The 22,951-nt window shown below is 37.5% G+C and overlaps 1 protein-coding gene across 2 annotated transcripts in view; it reads right to left on the reverse strand.

Annotated features, from left to right (window-relative positions):
* Positions 1–22,951, reverse strand: part of ADGB (androglobin) — a 160,104-nt gene that overhangs the window by 46,634 nt on the left and 90,519 nt on the right. For both annotated transcript variants that reach the window (XM_021072116.1, XM_013992506.2), the window contains 9 exons: positions 22,743–22,884; positions 20,947–21,061; positions 17,426–17,593; positions 12,483–12,618; positions 11,721–11,858; positions 9,948–10,041; positions 4,676–4,810; positions 4,001–4,154; positions 255–442 (listed from right to left, as the gene is read on the reverse strand). In XM_021072116.1, the coding sequence (XP_020927775.1) occupies positions 255–442; positions 4,001–4,154; positions 4,676–4,810; positions 9,948–10,041; positions 11,721–11,858; positions 12,483–12,618; positions 17,426–17,593; positions 20,947–21,061; positions 22,743–22,884 (1,270 nt within the window). The remainder of the gene's footprint in view (positions 1–254; positions 443–4,000; positions 4,155–4,675; positions 4,811–9,947; positions 10,042–11,720; positions 11,859–12,482; positions 12,619–17,425; positions 17,594–20,946; positions 21,062–22,742; positions 22,885–22,951) is intronic.

The raw sequence follows: 22,951 nt of genomic DNA on the forward strand, positions 1-22,951 counted from the left end.
TCTAGGAAAGTATCATTATATGTAACATAGGTTTGATCTTAGATAACATTTATATAATCACATTACTCTCTAAGTTAATTGTTTCCAAAAGAGTATAAAATTGACATTCAAAATTCACTCAAGATTTTACCGCAGAATTTATTATTTTTGATAATGTTAATATTTAAAACAAAATATTTAAATTTAAAGTAAGGTATTTAATATAATAAAATAGTAATATTTTAAAAGCATTGCATTTCCTTTCTGTCACATACCTGAATACAAGTTTCTTATCATTGGGTATGTAGTAGTCTCTGATTTCCTTTATGGCAAAGGTATTACATGGAGGGTCTCGAGACAGGCATGGGAGTGGGTGATAAGAACCAATGAGGCGCAGTTTCCACCGTGCAGATGACACATACAAGTCACTAGTGTATGCTTCAGCCACGAATGTGTATCCTTTCTACAGGAAAGAAGAATTACACAGAAGTTACATTGTTATTAGTCTCTAAGGTACAATACACGGTTTCACAATATTAAAATGCTTTATTATCGTAATATACATAATATACATGTGTTTGATAATCAACAAAGCACTAGCATTATGTTTTGAAATCCCTCTTAAAAAGTGCCATCTTACATGTTTTCAGAGAAAATGGAAAACTCTAACACCGTTGTTTGTATGGTTCCCTAGCTATAAAACAGAGGCTTAACTGGGGTGGATGATTCATAATATTGCAGTAAGCATCTAGAAATATTAACCAAAATTCCAATACCTGTAAAGAGACTGAAATCACATAAGGACCTCTGACATTATGTTTGGGGCAAGAAGAAAAGGAAGCCAAATCATATGTTAAAGTATTTTTTACTTGCAAAGTGCAGACTTACTGCTGTTTTTGTCATTATTTGAGCTTGTGGTACTAATGCATTAAAGAAGCAAAACAAAATTACATGACTCTGATTTTGTGTTTGTCTAGATTCAGAGAACAATTTTGAGAGAGAATAAAAGATTTATAAAAGAGTAGGATAAATATTGGCAAGTGAAAGCCTAAAGCTAAACCTGCGATAGGGTTTTAAGAGAGGACCTGGAGATTCTAAATGACTTCAGGGCTCTGGAATAAAAGAGCAACATAATAGAGTACCAAATATTGAGAAACCTCATAGGTAAGTATTTCAAATATCATGAAATGATTCTGAAAAATTATGAAAAAAGTAGGGTTAAGAATCCGACTGCAGCAGCTTGGGTCACTGCAGAGGCAGGGGTTCCATCCCCTGCCCAGTGTAGTGGGTTAAAGGAACTTCAATATGCCATGGGTGTGGCCATAAAATTTTTTTAAAGTTATGAAAAAAATATGTCAAACAATTCTAAAGGACTGACTGTGTAATCCTGTGGGTTTTTTTTTTTTTTTTTAACTTAAGAAACTAGCTCTGGGGACATATATTAGAAAAAGTTGACCTAAAATAGGCTATATATATGTCAAAATGCCTTGCAAGTACCAAAATGTTAATGCATTCATGGGCTACGTTTAGGTGGGCTGGAATTCCCTTTAGACATTGCATTCAGTTCTGGGAACCGTATTTTAGAAGAGACTTAGATAATTTGGAGACATGTTCAAAGATCAAGTGTCACAACAGAAGGAAAACCATACCACAAAAAAGGTGACTGAAGCTATCCTTTGATTCATAAAGCTTTATATTCTCCTCATTCTCTCTATTTTGTTCTGAAAAGACCCAAGATGAGAGAGTAGCAGAGAGGAGGTATTTGAGAGAGGGAATAGTTTTGTCTGTTGCAATTCTAAATTTACAATTTAGAAGTAATGGTTAAATGGAGATAAAGGGTTATTTTGCATATTGACTTCAAATGCATCTTTTAAAGCTACCCTCAAAATTCAAGCGTAGTCTAAAAAGGGAGGTCTTCACTGGGACTACTAAACGAAAGCCAAGCCAAAGTCTGCTGGGTGTAAATAAGAATCAGATGCTTATGTAGTTCAACTAAACATCCTTTAAAAGTCCCTACCGAAATTAACTATCAATGACTAATATAATTACTATTAGCATACTTATCTGGTGAAGTAAAGAATTTGATGACATCTATGACCTTGATACTCTCCCTTTGAATAAAATCATCTCTTTCATGTGGGACTTTCACTTTCCCACAATGAAATAAATTTTTATATATTAAAAGGAAATCTGTGCCGAACTTGACAAACATTAAAAGAAATAACCCATCAATTGTTACTAATGTAAAGACAGGTTTATTAACCAAGAACTAGTTGTCTCCTATAGTGTCTGGTTTAATCCAAGACATTCTGCTGGAGAGAGGCAAGCTTTATCAATAAATTTCCCAAACTATAATTTTTAATACATTGCTTTTTTCTAGGACATAAAGAAGGATAAATGTAATGCCAAAGGAAGTTGTCTGGAGGGTCAGATTGTATTAGGTTCAAATAAATTGTTTGTTAAACACATGTTTGATTTACAAAAATTGTCTTTTATTAGCAAATTATTCTATTTTTAAGTGAAATATGAACACTCCTTCAAAGGCAATTAGAAAAATAATATATTGATGTACTGACTTGGAGTTTTTCAAATTATGTTTAAGTATTTAACTCCAAATATGCATAACTGCACACAAAAATATTGTCTATCAGATTTTCTAATAAAATGTAAATGTTAATTAAATGTGCAAAATTTAATACAAACTAAAACAGTTTAATTCACAACTTGATAATATCTTCAAATTTAGTAAAATCAGATTGCATTATTGAGAAAATTTGTACCTCATGAAAAATAATAGAAAAAATTTAAGGTTTAGTAAAACATATATGAGATTTTAATTATAATGAGTTAGTAAAAACACTCATTGGTAAAATATAAAAATTTTTAAATAGTTATACCCAGCAATACATCTCTCCAGAGATATAAACAAATTAAATAATTTCATCAAAAATTTACCCTGATTTTTATAAAGTTGCCTAAAATCCTAAGCTTTCTAAAATAGCTCAACAACAAGTGGAATTTGAAGAACAGAAATCAATTACAGGGAGTTCCCTTCATGGCTCAGCAGTTAATGAACCCGACTAGGCTCCATGAGGATGCCGGTTCGATCCCTGGCCTTGTTAGGTGGGTTAAGGATCCAGCATTGCCTTGAGCTGTGATGTAGGTTGCAGACGCGGCTCGGATCTGATGTTGCTGTGTCTGTGGTGTAGGCTGGCAGCTGTAGCTCCGATTGGACCCCTAGCCTGGGAACTTCCATATGCTGTGGGTGCGGCCTTAAAAAACAAATGAACAAAAAATTACAACCACAACACTAAGAGAAAAATAAATTCAAAGCCAGACAATTAAGGAATGGGACAGCAGAGCTAAAAGAGACTTTCTGGTTTCCAGTGCAAGTATACAAACTTTTATAATACTTCTCTCTCAGAAGAAATGACTGGACACACAAAAACGAGCTTCAGGTAAATAAGGAGGCAACATGATTTGAATGAACATCAGAGATCAAGGTCTGTCATTCAGCAGGAGTAAATTCTCGAAGGAATCTGGGTAGCCCTGGAAAAGACTGGGTACGGTGGTGCTGGGGAGGGGCCCAGTGAGTGGCTGTGTGATCACAGTCTTCTAACACCTCTAGGAATAGAATGAAAAACCCAGTGGGAAGTTGAGACAACCTGCTGATTTAAAGATAGGACTGAATATGTGCTTTATCTCCATTTTCATTTTAAAGGTTTGTATGCTTTTATGATACATAAAATTTACATATGTTAATAATGGGAATTTCTAATGTTTTCCTCTTGTCATTTTTTTCTTTGGAGTCAAGATGGGGTGGGGGGGTTAAAGCTGAATGTTCTAGAACTTATGTTAAGTACCTCTTGTCAAATACATGGGACTTCCAGGGAAAGACCAGGACCCTATTCCTCTGCTAAGCAGACTGCAGACACATCTGTTCTACCTTCTGCTGGCATCACTCAGGGTGCTGGCTTCTCATGCCATTCTTTCATTTGAGGAGAATAAATTTTATACCCACCTTATTCTTGGTATAAAGATAAGGCACCACTTTTTGGAACAACTTTGGCACTCGTTCCATTGTGTCATTGTTAACAACATGGAGCATACAGACTGGAAGTGTAGTATATATTTTGGGAACCAAAATCATATCTTGAGGAACCAAAAATGTTTCTCTGTAATTACAAAAGCATGAACTTTCCCTTGACATAAATCACAAAAAAGTTTGAAGTTATATTTGATGCTAAGAATTAATAAAGGTAGGTTTAGAGTTACAAATAACTTAAGGGCACACATATTGTTTTCCTTTAAAATGATTATTAATACACTATTTTGTCATGCAAATGCAAGCTTTTTAAGAAATCCCATTTACAAGTAATTTGTAACTTTTACTTACTATGCTATTGCTTGAAAATTAAGTGATTTACATGATAAAAGCCTATCGATTTATTATATTTACCATACTCATAAAAAGATCTAATAATTAACTTAATATTCTTATTTTGTTTAAGAAACATGAATAAAAATTTCTATTAAATCTCATTCATGCATAGCAGATATGGAAGAGATTTTAGCTAAGTCCTGAAAGCAACTTAATAGTTCATACTTTTATTACTGTCATGACTAAAACTCTCAAAATATGAATACTTCATGCCACTTAAAGGTGACATTATTTGCCAGTATATAATATCCTCACCTGAATACTATAAACCAAGTATTTGGTGGCTGGTCTGAATAAGTCACAATATAGTCAGCAAATGCAACCTTAGTTTCTTCATCTTGATAGCATGGATAAGATTCCATAGACTTGCACTTGCTCTTAAACATTAGTCTAGAAATGTAAAAATAATTTAAATACCAAGGAAAAAAGCAACTTTTAAAATAAATCATATTTACCAAAAAATGGGCAAAACATAGCATAAAATATTGCCTTCATTGTTGGCTATTCTGAGTCCATCATCAAAGGAGGGTCTATGGGGCTCGTGGCGCCTAGCACCAGGGTGCCAGGCAACACGACAGGGGAGCCTACTCCAGGTCAACCACAAAAGGTATCTCTCAAAGATGCACAAAGTTATCTGAAGTTCTTAGTCAACAGAGAACCTAATTCATGATCTAGGGAGTAACTGAAATATATAGATGGGAAATCAACAACAAAGTGCAAGTTACAAGCATGAGAAAACTAGAAGCAGGAAAACTGGGTGGGAGCCACTGAAGGTCCAGGGTTGATGTAGAGAATCAATACTAGAACAGATTTTAAAGTGAGGAGTGGATTTGGACGAAAAGATTTAAAAATAAACCCTAAAAACAAAGGCCATGAACAAGGGGAGAGTGCCAAGAATTTTCTTTCTACATGATTCCTTGTGCAACCAAATTTTCTCCTTGTTTGCTCCCTGGAAGGCGGTGGCATATTCCAGAACAGTAAGGAAGTGATGAGAGAGATTTTCACGGTCCTGTACCCCCTCCCCCCTGCCCTGTAGGAATTGGAATCAGCCTCAGCAGCACCAGGAATCTCATTCTTTTATACAATGTCTTGGGTACTAGCTGGGATGAACACTATAATGACCATAGACCATGGTTCTCTGTTGGAGGTCAAGACAGAGAGAGAGGGGCTCTTGGCGACCAGAAGGTGGATGATGGTGGGAAGCAAAGCCATAGAGAGCCTTATGGAGGAGAGGATTCACTGCCTCCATTTGATCATTGTTCTTTGGTGGTAGCAGGAAAATGATAGGCATATATTTGGAGAGGTTTTAAAAAGCTTTTTGAAATAGTGACAAGAACAAAGACCAGGGTGATTACATATTCTGGTTTGCCTGGCGCAGTCCTGTTTATGCCCATGGCCCTGGCATACTTAGTAATAGTGTTCCCTCTTTCCCGTTTTGGTTGATAAATAACCCGATTACTCTCACCCGGAACTACAACTACGAGGTGTTGGTCTGTCAATGCAGAGCAACCCTGTCAATCACATGGGGGCTGGCTGAGTCCAAAGGTAGGTGTGGCCCACCCAGCACAAGAACTAAGTAGGCCACATCGGGAAGTGAATGTCATGGATCCTGCCACCATTCTAGGATAAGGGTGGGAGTTAAAGGCTTTCCCGGTGGTCACTGTTCCCATCACACATTCTACTAGTTTTCATATACCCCAGGAAATTCTAAGGACTACAGGACCATCAAAATCCTCATGTGGATTATCTTGAATGTCCCACAGAGTAATACCCCTGACAGAATTGAAAGATGCAGTTTTAACTTTGCATCCTGGGACAGAGAGAAAGTTATATGGGTAAATTAAACCGTGCCCAAAGTCACCTTGGGGAAGGGTCCCTTAAGATCTGAGATGCAAAGTGAGGCTGTAGAACCTCAAAATTACTCATGTACTAGTAATAATTATAGCAATATTTATAACAGCTAACGTTCTATAAAGGCTCAATCTGTGATATTGTGCTAAGTCATTTTCCAGTATTACCCTAATTTAATCGTTACAGCTTTATAAAAAGAACAGTACCATGAGGTAGATACTATTATCCTTATATTACAGGTGAAAAGATTAATTTTAAGTTCCGAGCAGATAAAGAAACTAACCCCAGGTGTAGAACTAGGGTTAGCAGTAGGTCCCATCCCCCAAAATATGCTTTTGACCATATAATTAATGCCTGCTAGGGTGAGGAGGTGGCTTCAGATGCTCCTAGCATTTACGTTTAAAGATCAGTCAGACTTGTGAGTTTCATCCATTCAATAGATTCAGGTGCAGAACTCAAATTATTGAAAGAACATGGCCTCTATCTGCAGTGGGTAGTCACTGAGTTTCCTTCTGGAAATGATCTTGGCCATGGAGGAAAGGACAGATGGAGAGAACACCTGCCCCCCTGAAGGAGTTATCCCTGCGTTTCAGACTCCTTGGTGAACTGACCTGACTCCCTAATAGGGCAGCTTGTGTTTTTAGCACTTCCTTTACATGAAAATTAGATGTAATTTCCCAGCCAGAAATCTTCCTCAAAATGCAGAAGCAGTTTGGAGAAGGAGGTTCAAGCTTTCTGGAATCTTAGGTTAAGAGGACCCCTTTTAGAGAAGTCATTCAAGCTGGATTATCAGGCAATAGCAATACTGATGGGCCAGGATTGGGTGAGGTGAGTGAGGTACTCATTCCCATGGTTGGAAAAGTACAAATGTGGATTTTCTCTGTATTTAAAATGTTGACATTTTATTCATCATGGAATTTTTTTCATTAACTTTAGTTTCTTTAAATTTTTATATATTTATATATATAGTTTTCTATTTATCTCTTGCTTATAGAGGTCTAATTATTTTATTTTGACCTTGTATCCAGTAACTTCTCTTTAGTTCTCTCATTAATTCTAATCATTTTTGCATAGATTTGTTTGGTATTTTCTACGTATACAACTGTATTGCCTATAAACAGTGGTGGTTTTATTTCTTCCCTTTAAATCTTAGTGACTTTTATTTTGCCTTATTGTCTTTTTGCTCTTCTCAGAATTCCAAGATTATCTTAAATAGAAGTAGAAGTGTTTGGGCAGGCATCTCTGCAGAATGCTTTCAAAATTCCACCACTGAGCATGTTTGCAGTAATTAAAAAAAAAAAATACTAGGAATTCCCGTCATGGTGCAGTGGTTAACGAATCCGACTAGGAACCATGAGGTTTCGGGTTTGGTCCCTGTCCTTGCTCAGTGGGTTAATGATCCCGCGTTGCCGTGAGCTGTGGTGTAGGTTGCAGACGTGGCTGGGATCCCACATTGCTGAGGCTCTGGCGTAGGCCGGTGGCTACAGCTCCGATTTGACCCCTAGCCTGGGAACTTCCATATGCTGCTGGAGCGGCCCAAGAAATAGCAAAAAAAAAAGACAAAAAAAAATAATAATAATACTAGATGTCACATTAAGTCTTCTCTAACCCTAGTTTGTTAATTTTTTAAATTTTGAATTTATGTTCATTATTTTGCAAATTTTTTTTCCTGAACCTATCCAAAAAAAGGACCAAATGATTTGTTCCTTTTTTCTGTTAATGTGCTAAATTGATTAATTTCTTAATGTTAAGCCATCATTGCATATCTCAGAGGGGGAGACCCACTTGGTTGTAAGGCATTGTTTTTTTATATGATTATGACTTGATTTGCTACTATTTTATGGCCTTTTTCATCTAATTTCAAGAGGGTGATTGGTTTTCAATTTCACGTTTTTTTAATATCCTTGTTGACCTATTTATTTATTTTCTTTTTTGGCCACCTCGAGGAATTCCCGGGCCAGGGATCAGATCTGAGCTATACTTCTAACAAAATAACAGCCACTGTGGCATTGTTGGGTCCTTAACCCACTGTGCCAAGCAGGGCATCAAACCTTCATCCCAGTGCTCCCAGGATGGTGCTGATACCCTTGTACCACAGTGGGAATTCCTTTTTTTCCTTGTTGACTTTTTTTGTTTGTTTGTTTTTTGCTTTTTGCTTTTTAGGGCCGCATATGGAGGTTCCCAGGCTAGGGGTCAAATCGGAGCTATGACACAGCCATAGCAACACAGTATCCGAGCCGCATCTGTGACCTACACCACAGCTTACTGCAACGCCAGATCCTTAACCCACGGAGTGAGACCAGGGATCGAGCCCTCAACCTCATGGTTACTAGTTGGATTCGTTTGCACTGAGCCACAACAGGAACTCCTCCTTGTTGACTTTTTTAAAATCAAGGTTTTAAGTTGGTAAATGTTTCTTCTTTTTTCTATTTTCTGTAAGATGTGTAGGATTAATCTTATTTCTTAAATTAACCAGTTGATCCATTTGCACATGGTTAAAGAATACATCATGCACACCTTCCCTACGAGTGTTTTATCTAGATTATTATTTTTATCATTTCTGCAGTAACACTAGAATCTTAGAACTTTTTAAAAGCTTTTACCCGACTTCTGCATTTTGTATTGCTAAGGTCAAGAATTTACTCCTACATATAGCTATTAGTCTGATTATCCTTTGAAAATAGTATGTCTCATTTCCCTGGTTACTTCAAAGGTTTTTCTTTCCCCCTTTGGTTTTCAGCAGTTTGACAACGGTGAGTCTAGGTATGGTTTTCTTTGAGTCCTTCCAGCATGGCGTCTATGTGCAGAGTCTCTTAATAATATGCATTGATGTATTTTTATCAGTTTTGGAAATTTATCAACTGTAATCTTTTTACCTTCTGGGATTAAAATTATTTGAACCTATACTTTCAAAGCATGTTCCATATGACCTTTAGCTCTTCCTTATTTTCCACTTATTTCCCCCTATATGTCAGTTTGGATTTTTCTATTTCCCAGTTCACTAATCTCTTCCTTTATTCTGCCTGATTGTGTTAAACCCATTGCAAAGCTTTAAATTTCAGTTGTTAAAAATCTCATTTCCACTTGGACATTCCACTTGACTGAGCTTTGTTAATCTAAACTTTTAATCTATTTACTCTTTCTTTATCCTTTATTTTCTTGGTCATTTCCATAAGAATTACCTTTAGAGATTTGGTCAGGTAACTCCTTCATCACTAGATGATCTGGTTTTTTCATATATATGTCTCTGTGTGTATGTGTGTTCTCTTAGTTTGTTCAAATTACCCCGTCTTGAACATGGTTTGTGGTTAGAATGCAGTCTTCCTAAACTCAATCTACTTCACATTTACTCCTGTTTCTAGAATGTTGCCCTCCAGGGCTTTCAACTGAATGCTTTAATTGTTTGCTGGAGTCCCCTCCCCAGCAGGTCCTAAACTCTATCTTTTGTCTCCTTCGTACCAAAAGTCTTCAAAAACTCCATTTTGCTTCTCCGGGATTTTCTGCTTAGAATTTTAGAAAAGTGCAACGAAGACAAACTCAAGTAGTAACTGTGGAAGTTCAGAAGAAATGGTGTGTTTCAAGCTGCAGTGATTAAGGGAAAACTCAACAAATATGGTAGCATTTGAACTGAAACTTGAAGGATACTAGAGTAAGAAACATCATTAAACTGCTTCACCTTAAGAGAGAAATTGCATACTGTTCTATATTCTGTTCCAGTACGGCCCAAAGTTTTTGAAGAGTCTCTGCCACACTAGTATTTTCCTGTGTGTCTAAAAATAGCAATAAAAAATAGCAGTCAATGTAAAAGTTGTATAAAAAAATCTTCTTGTTCTAAAGCTCTTCTTTTACTGTTGAAACGCAAGAGTAAGATGCTATCCAAAGTCAGAAACTTTACCAGCAACAAAACCATATTTAAGTTATAAAGCCATAAACCTCATCAAGAGTTCTGCTCACCATTTTACGAGGTTTCTCATTTTTAGTTTAAAAATCATAACATGCTCTTTGCTCTAACTGAAGATACTCTCAAAGAGTTTACAACAGGAGATCACTTATTACACCCGAAGACCTTAAGAAAGCTCTTATATCAGAAAAAATAATCCATTCAATTTTTCTAGAAAACAATGGTTATAGGATCTCATTGAGGCTTTATCTAAAGCAAATGGCTTAAGAGGAGATGATTTGGCAAGAAAAATGCAAATCCATAGTAAGTGCCTCAAATTCACTGTGTCAGAAACTGACATTTTTTTCTAATTATTCTATTTTAATTTCTTTATAGTACTTACCAAAACCTGAAATTGGTGTCTTAATGTATTTACTTTCTATTTTATGCCTGCCACCACTAGAACACAAGATCATCAAAGGAAAAACCTTGCCAGTTTCACCAATTTCTCCACAGAATCTAGAGCCGTTCTGTACACACAAGAGTTTTTCAATAAATACGTATTGAGTGAAAGAATGCAAATGCTATTAAAACATGGTTAAGCTACTCATTTTTGTCTCTATAAAGAGAAAAAAGGTCACTGTATGAATATAATTTTCGCAAGATATATGGACAAAAGTGCATTTTACTACATATTTAATTTGGCGAATTTATAATTATTTTTCTGAGAGCAAAAAAATATAAAAATCAAGGAACTGTAATATTTTTCTATCACAAAACTGCAGCATAGTTTGTTTTACATTTGTGTATCTATAGTTTTTATTGCTTAGAGGAACATTTTGAAGGTTCTCATTAAATATTTCAGAGATATTTTTAGAACAAAATATTTCCATATACTCAAAGAATTCTATTGGAGGCTTTTTCTATAAAATGACAAAAAAAATTGTAGAATGAAAATAATTGAATATACTTTTTGCCTCTGCAGTGTTTTATCTTGAGCTAATAAAATAGGCATTTTTAAAAAATAGTTTATTTCATATACATAAATATATTTTATTTAATAAATATAATAATGCAGTTAAAATGTTTTATGCTTTCTAAACATGTCACCATGGACATATACAGAACTTCTTCATTTAATTAATTAATTAATTCACTCATTCCTTCATTTCTTTGAAAAATGGTCTAGAAATGCAAAACTATCTATGACTTAGCTGAAACCAACTGCTGCAGCATTCTGCTAGGCACTGGGGATGGACGGAGAAAACGGCCAGGTTCTTGTTTTTAAAGAACTCACTCAATAGATGGGGAAAATACAGCTGACCGTTCACTCATTCATTTATTCAATCTTTCAGCAAGCATTTTGTGGATGCTGCACCAAATTCGGGAACAAGAGCGTGAGGGTACAGACATGCATCTTGAATTTGAGGAATTTCAGCATTTAGAGAATTAAAAATAATTAGCCAAGCCATAAAGTAGAGTGACTCTAAAATACTGTTTGTTAACCCATAAATGAATATTCATCCTTATGAACACAAGTTTATCCCATAAATGACTGAAAGATTGTACCTGGTGTTCTCGCTTTCATAAGCAGTCTGACATAGGTCCCTCTCCACATGGCTTGAATTTTAATTGCTGCTGCTATTTCCTCAGGAGAATACTCTTTATCACTCGCTGGCACATTATTTTTAACATCTACCCATTCCGCTGGAAAGAGAAAAACAATTTTTGGACTGAAAGTTATGTCTAATCTCTCCCCCAATTTACGATGCCTTTAACCATTACAGCCCTCCGACATATAAAGTGCCAAGACAATAGATGTGCTGCTATATTTAACATTGCCTTCTGCAGGTGTTTTTGTTTTTGTTTTAAGAATGCAAACACTCTGGAGAAGGGAAATACTAAATATTGACACTTCAGTGAACTACTATTGATTCCTCTGTGAAAGTAGCAAGAAAGTCCTCTTAAAATGGAAAGAAAATGGTGCAGAGCATCAGAATAGGAAAAAATGAGGGTTACTCTGTGAAGATCAGAGAATCTTCACAGAATTCCTCGAGTTGTACTGTACAGATGTATACACTCATGCTTTTTAAGGTCAGGAACAAATAAAACTGGGAAATTCTGGGCTTCCCTGGAAGTAGTGAGAGAGGGGACCCACCAGATCATTGGAACACTTTGAGCTTCTCAGGGCACAGCCTGGAGTTTACAGCTGTTGATACAGACCTCTTCTGCACACTCCCCACAAATCCTGAGTGCACTTTTCTCAAATTATTTATCCTATATAAGACTAGAAATTCCTTTGTCACATAAACATCTAACATTAATCAGTACCTAAAGAAGCCTCTTCCAAAGAAGAATCAAGTGAGTCCAAGTCCAAAACCAAAGCCCGGAAGGCAAATTTGAGGTTGGGGGGAGGTTTTGCTATTTGAACTTTTTTCATTAAACGCCATAAAGAATTATGAAAAACCTGAAAAAGGTAAAAATGCATTAGTATATTTTTATAAACCAAGAAAATACTATTACCTGGCCAGAGAGGCTCTAAAAAATTTGAGATACTCTAAAAATAGAAACTATACATTTCTCAAATATTCATGCCATCTAACAAAAGACCCTTTGAAGTCTCCCTCACCCAGTAAGAGACCAAAATATTTATCATTTGACTAACTTTAACTTAAGGACATAAGGTCCTCATCTATGAGATCCTTGTGGTATAATGCACCTTATCTGTCTAGAATTATTTGTGGTAGACAAATTTGGAATCTCTTGATTCATGGGGCATGGCTCACTGAAAAATGGCACCTAACTGTGTAATGTAAAATTATAAAATGGAGATGTTTCATTACCAAAATGACTCCCTTTCGTATAAGTGACAGATGGGCAAAAGCCCCTGACACGTTAGGGCTGGGCTAGCATCAACAAGCCATGCACAAGCAACCGTCACAACAGGGATGGTGACTCTGAAAGGGTCCATCAGTGGGGGCTCTTTCATCCAGGCTTAGCTGCCTAAACTGTCGGTACCAAAACCTGACTCTGATTATTTAATATAGTATCATCTTCCGGAGAGTCCAGTCAGTCCCTTCATGACAAGTTGATTTCAGGGGTGTTCTATCAAGGAGGGGTGGGCACCAATGCATCCGCACTAGAATTGAGACCCATCTCAAATATGAGTTTGCTTTCTCTGTCTTGGGTGCCTCTCCCAGCATTGCTTTCCAAGGGTTTACAGAAAATCTGATTTAAAGACATGGGGTCCAGCTTAACATTCCCCTTGGACTAAGTGAACATTTAACCACTGGGGAATGTCTGAGACTCATTGGTCCTAACATATACCACAGAAAGAACTGATAAAATTCCAGGTAGACTGGAATGGCATATAAAAGGCTCACTAAGAAGCCAGCCTGGTAATGACAACCAGCACAACTGAGGCAGTATTTTTTCTCTCCAGGATGCAGAATATATATACAAAACCAAAGAGCAATACCTAGTACTCTGACTGTACTAACCTACTGGGCTGCCATCCAGACATTAGAAGAAGATTAGCCTCTCTCACCATCATTTCCAGTGACCCATTTGAAATAACTAGTGTTCTCTGTCCCTGTAACTGGGAGTTTCTGGATTGGAGGACCTAGTTCCTGGGGGTGGATGACAGGAAATACTTTCATGAGGGAACACAGTATGATTTAAAGTAAACCTAAACTATGATATATGCACGGTTGCTTTGAGATCCTCATCTTGGTGGACAAGTAGAAAAAAAGAAACAGGAAGGAGTGGGGGAAGAATTCACCCTGATTGTCATGAGGAGCTAGGGTTTCTACTATACGATGCTGACAAGAAGAATTACGTCTGCATTTGCTAGGGTACTTCTTGGTGCTTTGGCTGTGAATGATTAATTATAATAATCTCAGCCTGCTAAGAGTAAGGCATTTGAAGTCTGCACCATCAAGATGGAAGGTCTGGGTCACCTACCAGTTAAGCAACTAGACCAGATAGAAAAAAGGAAAATCTAGAATTGGGTAACAGAGGAAAAATGTCAAATACCAATTATGGCCTCAGGACAAGCCGTAACATGATGATTCAATTTTTTTTTTTTTTAAAGCTTGTGACCATCACCAAGAACTACCACCTTGAAGACTTTTTGGATAAAATTAACTTAATGAACAACCAGATTGGTTAAAGAGATAAATCATGGCAGGTATTTTTTTGTGGATTACTTATGCCCTAGGTGAGTGGTTTTCAGTTGGGAGTGACTTGTATCTCAAGTAGGATTCCCAGATAAAAATACAAGAAACTGTAATGGCAAATACAAATTTAAACAAAGCAAAACAAAGCAAGACTTAATTCTCACTATAGAAAATCAGGGAGGAGACCCTTCCCTTCCCTTTTCTTAGAGCATTTACTTTAGAAAACTTGTCATTTCAAGCTCTTTCTCTGAACTATATGTAAATATTTTTAAAGGCCAAATAGGTCTCAGCTTTAAGATCCAGGAATATCTTTCTCAAGGACCAGGGAGCCACCTCTTTGAAGTGTAATCATCAAGGAAGATAGGACCCCAACTTCCCAGTTTCTGTGGAAGGGGAGGGGCCTGACTTTGGTGAGAGTCTCCCACCACTTTGCAGAACTGCCATAAAGATGGGAGAAATTTATGTTTCTTTTGGATAAACCCTGCTAACTAATGCAAATGGTCACCCCAGATACCAGATGAATTAAGGATTCATTATGTGTAACAAATGGTGCCATCAGATACTTTTACTTCAGGACTAATGATCATTTATCCTGAGAATATGTATGTAATGGGCTACATCCGATGGGGTTTACAAAAGAGTGAGATTTCTTGGAGTTCCTGACGTGTATCCATGAGAACGCAGGTTCAGTTCCTGGCCTCCCTTAGTGGGTTAAGGATCTGGCGTTGCCATGAGCTGTGGTGTAGGTCGAAGATGTGGCTCAGATCTGGCATTGCTGTAGCTGTGGTGAGCAGCTACAGCTCCTATTCGACTGATAGCCTGGAAACCTCCATATGCTGAGGGAGTGGCCCTAACGAAAAGAAAAGAAAAGACAAGAGTGAGATTTCTTTAGGTCTTTGCAATCTCTTTAGCATACTGTCTTTGATGTGTATCACGTTCTGGTTTAATGCTTATTCAACAATATTCTTTTTCTTCCACCTTTGTGGAGGTTTTCTTGGTTGGAAGGAGATTCTGTTTTTAATTATATCTCCACAACAATACCTTATGCCCAGTTAAAACAGAATAATAGGGAAAATAAATTTTTAGTATAAATAATGCTTAATATAAATATATCCTATATATTCTATATGCTATTTGTTTATATGAAATTAAAATTTAACTGGGTGAAATGACTCTAGACAGAGACCTTGCATCCTTCACAAAAATTAACCCACAGTGGACAGCAGACTGAAAGGTAAAAACGACAAAGTGTAAAATTCCTAGAAGATAACATAGGAGAAAATCTAGATGACCTTGGGCATGGCAATGGCTTTATGCATACAACACTAAAGCCACAACTCACAAAAGAAAGAATTGATAAGCTGGACTTCACTAAAATTAAAAAAAACTTCTGCTCTGTAAAGAAAATGAGAAGACAAGCCATAGGCTGGGAGAAAATATTTGCAAAAAAGTACTTAAAACTCAATGATAAGAAAAGAAACAACCTGATTTAAAATCGGCCAAAGGCTTTGTTTGACACCTCGCCAAAGAATATATACAGATAGCAAATAAGCATATGAAAAGATGTTCCACAACATACGCTATTAGGGAAATGCAAATTAAACTGAGTTGCCACTACACACTTATTAGAAAGGCCAAAATCTGGGACACCGAGAATGTCAAATGCTGACTGGTATATGGACCAACAAAAACTCTCATTCATTTTGGTGGAAATGCAAAATGAAATGGTACAGCCATTTTGAAGACAGTTTGATGAAAACTAAACATATTCTTAATATGATCCAACAATTACACTCCTCTGTATTTACCCAAAGGAGTTAAAAACTTATGTCCACAAAAACTTGTAAACAAATGTTTATAGTCACTTCATAATTTCCAAAACTTGGAATCAACTAAGATGTCCTTCAGCAAGTAAACAAATAAACAAACTGTGGTACATCCAGGCAATGGAATATTATTCAGCACTGAAAAATGACTTATAAAGTCATGAAAAGACATGGAGGGAACTTAAGAGCATACTTCTAAGTGAAAGAAGCCAATATGGAAAGAGCACATACTTTATGATATTCTGGAAATGACAAAACTATGGAGGTAGTAAAAAGATCAATGGTTGCCAGGGATTGGTTAGAGGAGGAATAAATAGGCAGAACACAAAGAATTTTTAGGGCTGTGAAACCATTATGTATACTACAATGATAGATACGTGTCATCACACATTTCCTTAAACCCCTAGAGTGTACAAACACCAAGAGTGAACCCTAATGTACACTATGGACTTTGAGTGATTGATGTGTCAGTGTGGGTTCGTCAATTGCAACAGGTGTACCACTCATGGGAGATGTTGACAATGGGGACAGGGACCATATGGGAAATCTTCATACCTTCTGCCCAATTTTGCAATGAACCTGAAACTGCTCTAAAAATTGTTTTTAATAAAACCAATTTTAACGAGATGTCCTATATTTTTATTCGCTAACTTTAGCAGCACCACTCCCCAGGGGACATTTGATAATGTCCGAAACCGTTTTTAGTTGTCACAAGGGGATGCTACTGGTACCTAGAGAGAGTAGGCAGACTACGCTGCTACTGAAATGTCAGGACCACAACGAGAAAATCATCTAGCCTCAAATATTAATAGTGAACAGGGGGTACCACAGTCTTTTTACTTGACTCCCTCAAGTCTTTCTGTGAAGCCAGGATACGGCTCAGCCCCAGCAGAGGCACACGTTCTAAGTGTGAAGAAGTCAGTGCTCCTGAGAGCATCCATCTCTCAGTGGGGAAGGAGTTGGTGGATCAATGTCACAGTCGTCTCAACCTCTACTGGGACCCTTCTGAAGGATGCCCTCCACAGCTTGTTAGGATCCCCTGGAGCACTGAGCCCACAGCAGTAAGTACCATATCCTTTAATGAATATCCTTCTCTTTCTCATTCCATTCTTCCTACTCTCTCACTTCCACTGGCTGATATCACTTCCCAGGTAAACCATCTCCATCTAAAACATTTTCTCAGCTCTGAGTTTGGGGCTCGCTTATATGAGATACATTATTTCAAATGGAACATATTCTTCTAAGAACATTATAGCCTGAGCATGCTTACCCTGAAGTGCTGCGCAGTTAGTTCTTTATCCTGGAGAGGGATAGGGTAGTGAGCTGCTTGTAGATGCTTCAGGGCTGCAGGAAGTTTACCCTTATATTTGAAATTAGCAATCACGTGCCCAACAGCCTTCAAAATGGTTAAAGACTGCTCTGTAAATCGATAGCTCTCCTGTGAAGACAAAGCATGGGGGCCAGCCTCACTCTTGTTTCTTTAAGTATAATGCAGTTTGCAAAAGTTTAATTTATGTTAATATATTAAACATCTGCTATATGGTTGGTTTGATACTTATTTATGGAGGACTTACTTGATCAAAGCATTTTGCTACGTGCTATGGTCTGAGCAGGAGAGAGAAAACAAAGAACAAGACTCCTGCTCTGGTAGGAACACAGAGAAAGAACACCTACCTCATACTGGGGCCCAGGGAAATTTCTTCACAGTGTTAATATCCAGACTTTGTACTGAAGAATGTCTAGGAAATAGACTGGGAGCGGTGTGGTTTCAGGACTAAGGGACAGAGACCAGTTCAGGGACAGAGCAATAAATAAAGAAGAAAAGAGGGTGAACTAGAATGCGTGCTGGCTCCCTTTTGCTATAAACTCTAAAGAAGCTATGAAAGCAAGACAGAGACAGGGGTGTCAAGAAATAACTTATTTTTTAAAATGGGGAAAACCCTGAGGTGTTTGCAGATTATCTTGACTAGCGTGCGGTGGGGAGGTGGTGAGTAGTGGAGAAGATGCTCAGAGCAGAGTGTGGCTGGAGGCAGCATGGAGAGGGTCAAGGAGGGGGAAAACTTCGTAAAGTCTATTTTTGCCCCTGACCTAGGGGGCGCCATGGTGCAATCATTGCTCCACTGTTCCCTGTAAAAATTTTGAGGAACGGCCCAGCAGGAATGGCATATTCCCTGTTGGGGTAAGAAGCAGAGGAAAACAGATGAAAATGACTCGCCACCTTCATTTATTTACTTCTTTTTGACCTCCTCCCAATCCTCTGAAGCCTAGGGAAAAGCCTCTTCTCAATGATGTTTCTCTGAGATGAAACCACAACCAGAAACGTTCTCTGGATGAAGGGTAGTGTCGGGGGTGATCAGGTACACCTCTGAGGAGACTGCGTCTCTCTGCTTTTGGACCAGGCTATATCCCCTTTTGTTCTTTATTAGAACTGAAGAATGCTGGGGCCTGGCCTTAAGACTCAATAATTTTTACTAGGTGGAGGAATTGATAACCCCAGGCAAATATAAGTGCACAAATCAAAATAACTAAACACTTAGGGAGTTAAACCACCTAAAGCCTTAAACCAATTGCTTCCATGTCTTGGCTATTGGGTTATCGTAAATAGTGCTGCTATGAATACTGGGGTGCATATATCTTTTCAAATACATGCTCAGGATATATGCCTGGAAGTGGAATTGTTTGATCATACAGTAGTTCTATTTTTAGTTTTTAAAGGAACCTTCATACTGTTTTCCATAGTGGCTGCACAAATTTATATTCCCGCTAACAGTGTAGGAGGGTTCCCCTTTCTCTACACCCTCTTCTGCCTTATTATTTATAGGCGTTTTGATGATAGTCATTCTGACCCTTGGGAGATGACCCTTCATTGTGGTTTTGATTTGCATTTCTCTGATAATTAGTAGTGCTGAGCATCTTTTCATGTGCCTGTTGACTATCTGTACGTTTTCTTTGGAGAAATGTCTGTTTAGGTCTTCTGCTTATTTTTTGCTTGGCTTGTTTGGTGTTTTTTTGCTACTGAGTTGTATGAGCTATTTGTATGTTTTGGAAATTAACCCCTTGTCAGTCACATTGTTTGCAAATATTTTTCTCCCATTCTTAAATTGTCTTCTCCTTTTGTTGATGGTTTCCTTTGCTGTTTAAAAGATTTTAAGCTTGACGCACATACCCCAATGTTCATAGCAGCACTATTTACAATATCCAAGACATGGAAGAAACCTAAACATCCATCAACATATGGATGGATAAAGAAGATGTTTGAGATAGATAAGATAGATAGACAGGTAGATAGATAGATAGATAAAGATATAAAATGTAATATTACTCAGCCATAAAAAAGAATGAAATATTGCCATTTGCAGCAACATAGACAGATCTAGAGAATATGATAGTGAAAAAGCAGAAAGAGAAAGATAAATATTATATGATATCACTTACATGTGGAATCTAAAAAATAACACAAATGAATATATTTACAAAATAGATACAGACACACAGACATAGAAAACAAACTTATGGTTAACAAAGTAGAAAGAGGGTTAGGGAGGTATAAATTAAGAGTAAGAGATTAACTGAAAAATACTACTATACAACAAGGATTTACTGTATAACACAAAGAACAATATTCAATATCTTGTAATAATCTATGATGGAAAATAACCTGAAAAAAATACATAAAACTGAATCAGTTTGCTGTACACCTGAAACTAACACAATATTGTAAATCAACTATAATTCAATTTAAAGAAAGAAAAAAAGGAAGGAAGGAAGGAAGAAACTAGATAACCCATGCTATCTAAAGCAGAATTATTATTTTTTTAAAAGAAAAGACAAATTGAAAACTTTAAGCAGCGTAAATCTAAATAAGGGAATAAGGGGCATTTACATACAGCTGGGCTTCTCGATCTTCCTTCTGTGTCTATTGAGTGGGAGGCAGAGGATTGATGAGAGATGGTAGAGAAAGAGAAGAGGCAGCAGTGGGGAATTCTGCACAATCACTGCCTGGAGAGGCAAGCATGCATGGCTGGATCATGACTGGGCCATGGAAGCATGAGCAGGAGGGAGGCTGTCTTGAGCCTTCTGGATGCTGCTCTGACCAAGAGGCTTACTAACTGGCTAAGTGGATCTCATCTCACTAATAGGAAGCTGTGCTATGTGGAGACGGATTGGAGGGAGCAGGTGATGCTGAATTATGCAGTGGGAAGACTTTGTGGATACCTGCCCCCAAATACATATGCCCATATCTACATAAGTCAGGACCTCAGGGAAGATGCTAGACCCATTTTCCTCTCCTTTCAGTCAGAACAGAGGAGCTAGAGAAGCTAAGAGGAGATGAAGAGGAGAATGAGGAGATGAAGAAGTGACCGAACCTTCCGGTGGACCCAGGAGACCCTTTTTTTAAGGTCAAGGAAGGGGACAAAGGAGCACATAATAGCAACAATTTAAACCGTATTAAAAAGGATTGTACTGACCCCTAATGCCTCCCAAAGGACCTGTAACACCACGGGGTCTGCCTGAGGTGTTAATGACGTGAGAGGGGATTCGACAGAGCCGGGGTGAATAAATGAAAGAAAATGAAATAAAATAAAATAACTTTATTTGTATCCCTACAGAGTTTCGACTATTTGTCAACATCCATATTTGGGAATTTCTTGCCAAATATACTTAATAGTTTTAAAAATTAAAAAAAAAATGGGTATGTTGAATAAAAAAACCGAAATACGGCTTGGTTTAAAATCTTTGAAAATAAGGCACACACATACACAGACAAATCACATTTGCCGAACTATTTACCGGTTCAAAGTTGGGTAGCACAACGTCTTCGTCCCCGACGACGAAGGTCACCATGCTGCAGATGTGTATGGAATGGCCCACGGGGGCGTACGCGGTGAAGAGCAGCATGTGTCGCCTATGGAGAAGGGACAGGACATGAGGACCAAGGATTCCTTGTTCACTTCTTGATGACACTGTGCTCGAATGAGGTAGGTACATTAGCAAGGGCTGAAATTTGGAATGCTGATGGGGCAAGGACTGATGAATGCTCACTCTGCAAAAACCCTCAGAGATCAAGGAATCTGTATTCCCCTCATTACGTTGGACAAAGCAGTCACACTAAATGACCAACTTGCACATATTGGCAGTATCTCCCCTACCCTGCAGACTGCATAACACAAAGAACAATATACAATATCTTGTAATAACCTATGATGGAAAATAACTTGAAAAAAAATATATACATAAAACAATCAGTTTGCTTTCCCACTATCGGCAGTAGTAATCCACGTTGGCATAGAGCTTCAGAGATTTCCTAGGCGTTTTCTCACAAATGCATAATTTCCTGTGTGTAAATGGTGTCTCTCTCACCAGGCTGTGACATCACCGAGAGCACAGAGTTCACCCCTGATCTCCCTGAGCACAGAGCATGCTCCAAACTGACATGTGGACAGGTGAGGTCCTGTGTGTGGGGGAGGGGGGAAATGCAGGTGAAAGTAGATTCCTTATCCAGTCCCTGTCGTTTGTCATCTAGATGAATGAGCCCCCATGCAGAGTAATGATTTCCAAGAGAATTTCTCCAGACTAGACTTTTTAGGGGAGAGGTGAAAATATAGAAGTTTTGAAATTTATTATTTCTCTGGGAATATTGGATACTTGCCATAGATTATTTTAGCATTTGGTTTTGGGCTTTGCTTTTTGTGCAAGAGCCATAGCTTTTCATTGATCACATAAAATTATCATGACTGATCTTGGGCAATTCGGTAAAAACATTTATTTCATCCAAAGTATGAGGTAATATTTTGAATTTTATTTATCAAAAGCATGAAAACTTTTCTTTTTTTTTTTGGTCTTTTTAGGGCCGCACCCGCAGCATATGGAGGTTCCTAGGCTAGGAGTCGAATCAGAGCTGAAGCCGCTGGCCTACACCACAGCCACAGCAATGCCAGATATGAGCCTCATCTGTGACCTACACCGCAGCTCATGGCAACACCGGATCCTTAACCCACTGAGCAAGGCCAGGGATCAAACCTGCATCCTCATGGATACTAGTGGGGTTCGTTAACCACTGAGCCATGAGGGGAACTCCCAAAAACTTTTCAATTATACATATTATCTTTAAAATGGAAAATGTGTTGTGTTTCACCAACTTTATCTTAATTAAAAAAAAAACTACAGGTAAAATTAAAAACAAACTACAAGTAAAACAATAGATTTGTGGGGAAAATGTGTTTCTCAAACTGTTTTTAAACAAAATCATGGTTCTTTCTAAGGAATATAGTAAGTTTTATAATAAAACATAAAAGGTCATTTTAATAAATTAATCGGGAAAAACTGGGTTAAGCCACTTTAAATTGTATTTTTTATGAAAGAAATCAATAGATTCTTTGACAATCATGACTCTTTCAAAATGTACAGTATCTCTTCAACTAACTTGCTGACAAAATTGTTTTTCTTAAGAATAATGATGATAGACCTAAGCCTTATGAAATCACTTTAGAAAACAATATACTAGAATCCATATTTCATGACTTTGCAGTCAAAAGTTTACAAGCTTTCAAACTAATTTTAGTGTAGGAAAAACAGTCACACCTTACCCAATAGGCAGGCGAACCACTGTAGCCTTGGTAGCATATGTGTGAATCTTTGCAACAGGATCTCGTGGACTCACAGATTTCCAAGAAACTGTCTCAGCAATGAGTAGTCCAGGCTCTGTGGGAGGGCTGTTTTTTGTTAAAGCTTTAGGAAGAGAAAAAAAGAAAAAGAGAAAGAAAGAAAGAAAAAGAAAGAAAGAAAGAAAGAAAAG

This window comes from Sus scrofa, chromosome 1 (assembly GCF_000003025.6).
Source record: "Sus scrofa isolate TJ Tabasco breed Duroc chromosome 1, Sscrofa11.1, whole genome shotgun sequence".
NCBI lineage: Eukaryota > Metazoa > Chordata > Mammalia > Artiodactyla > Suidae > Sus > Sus scrofa.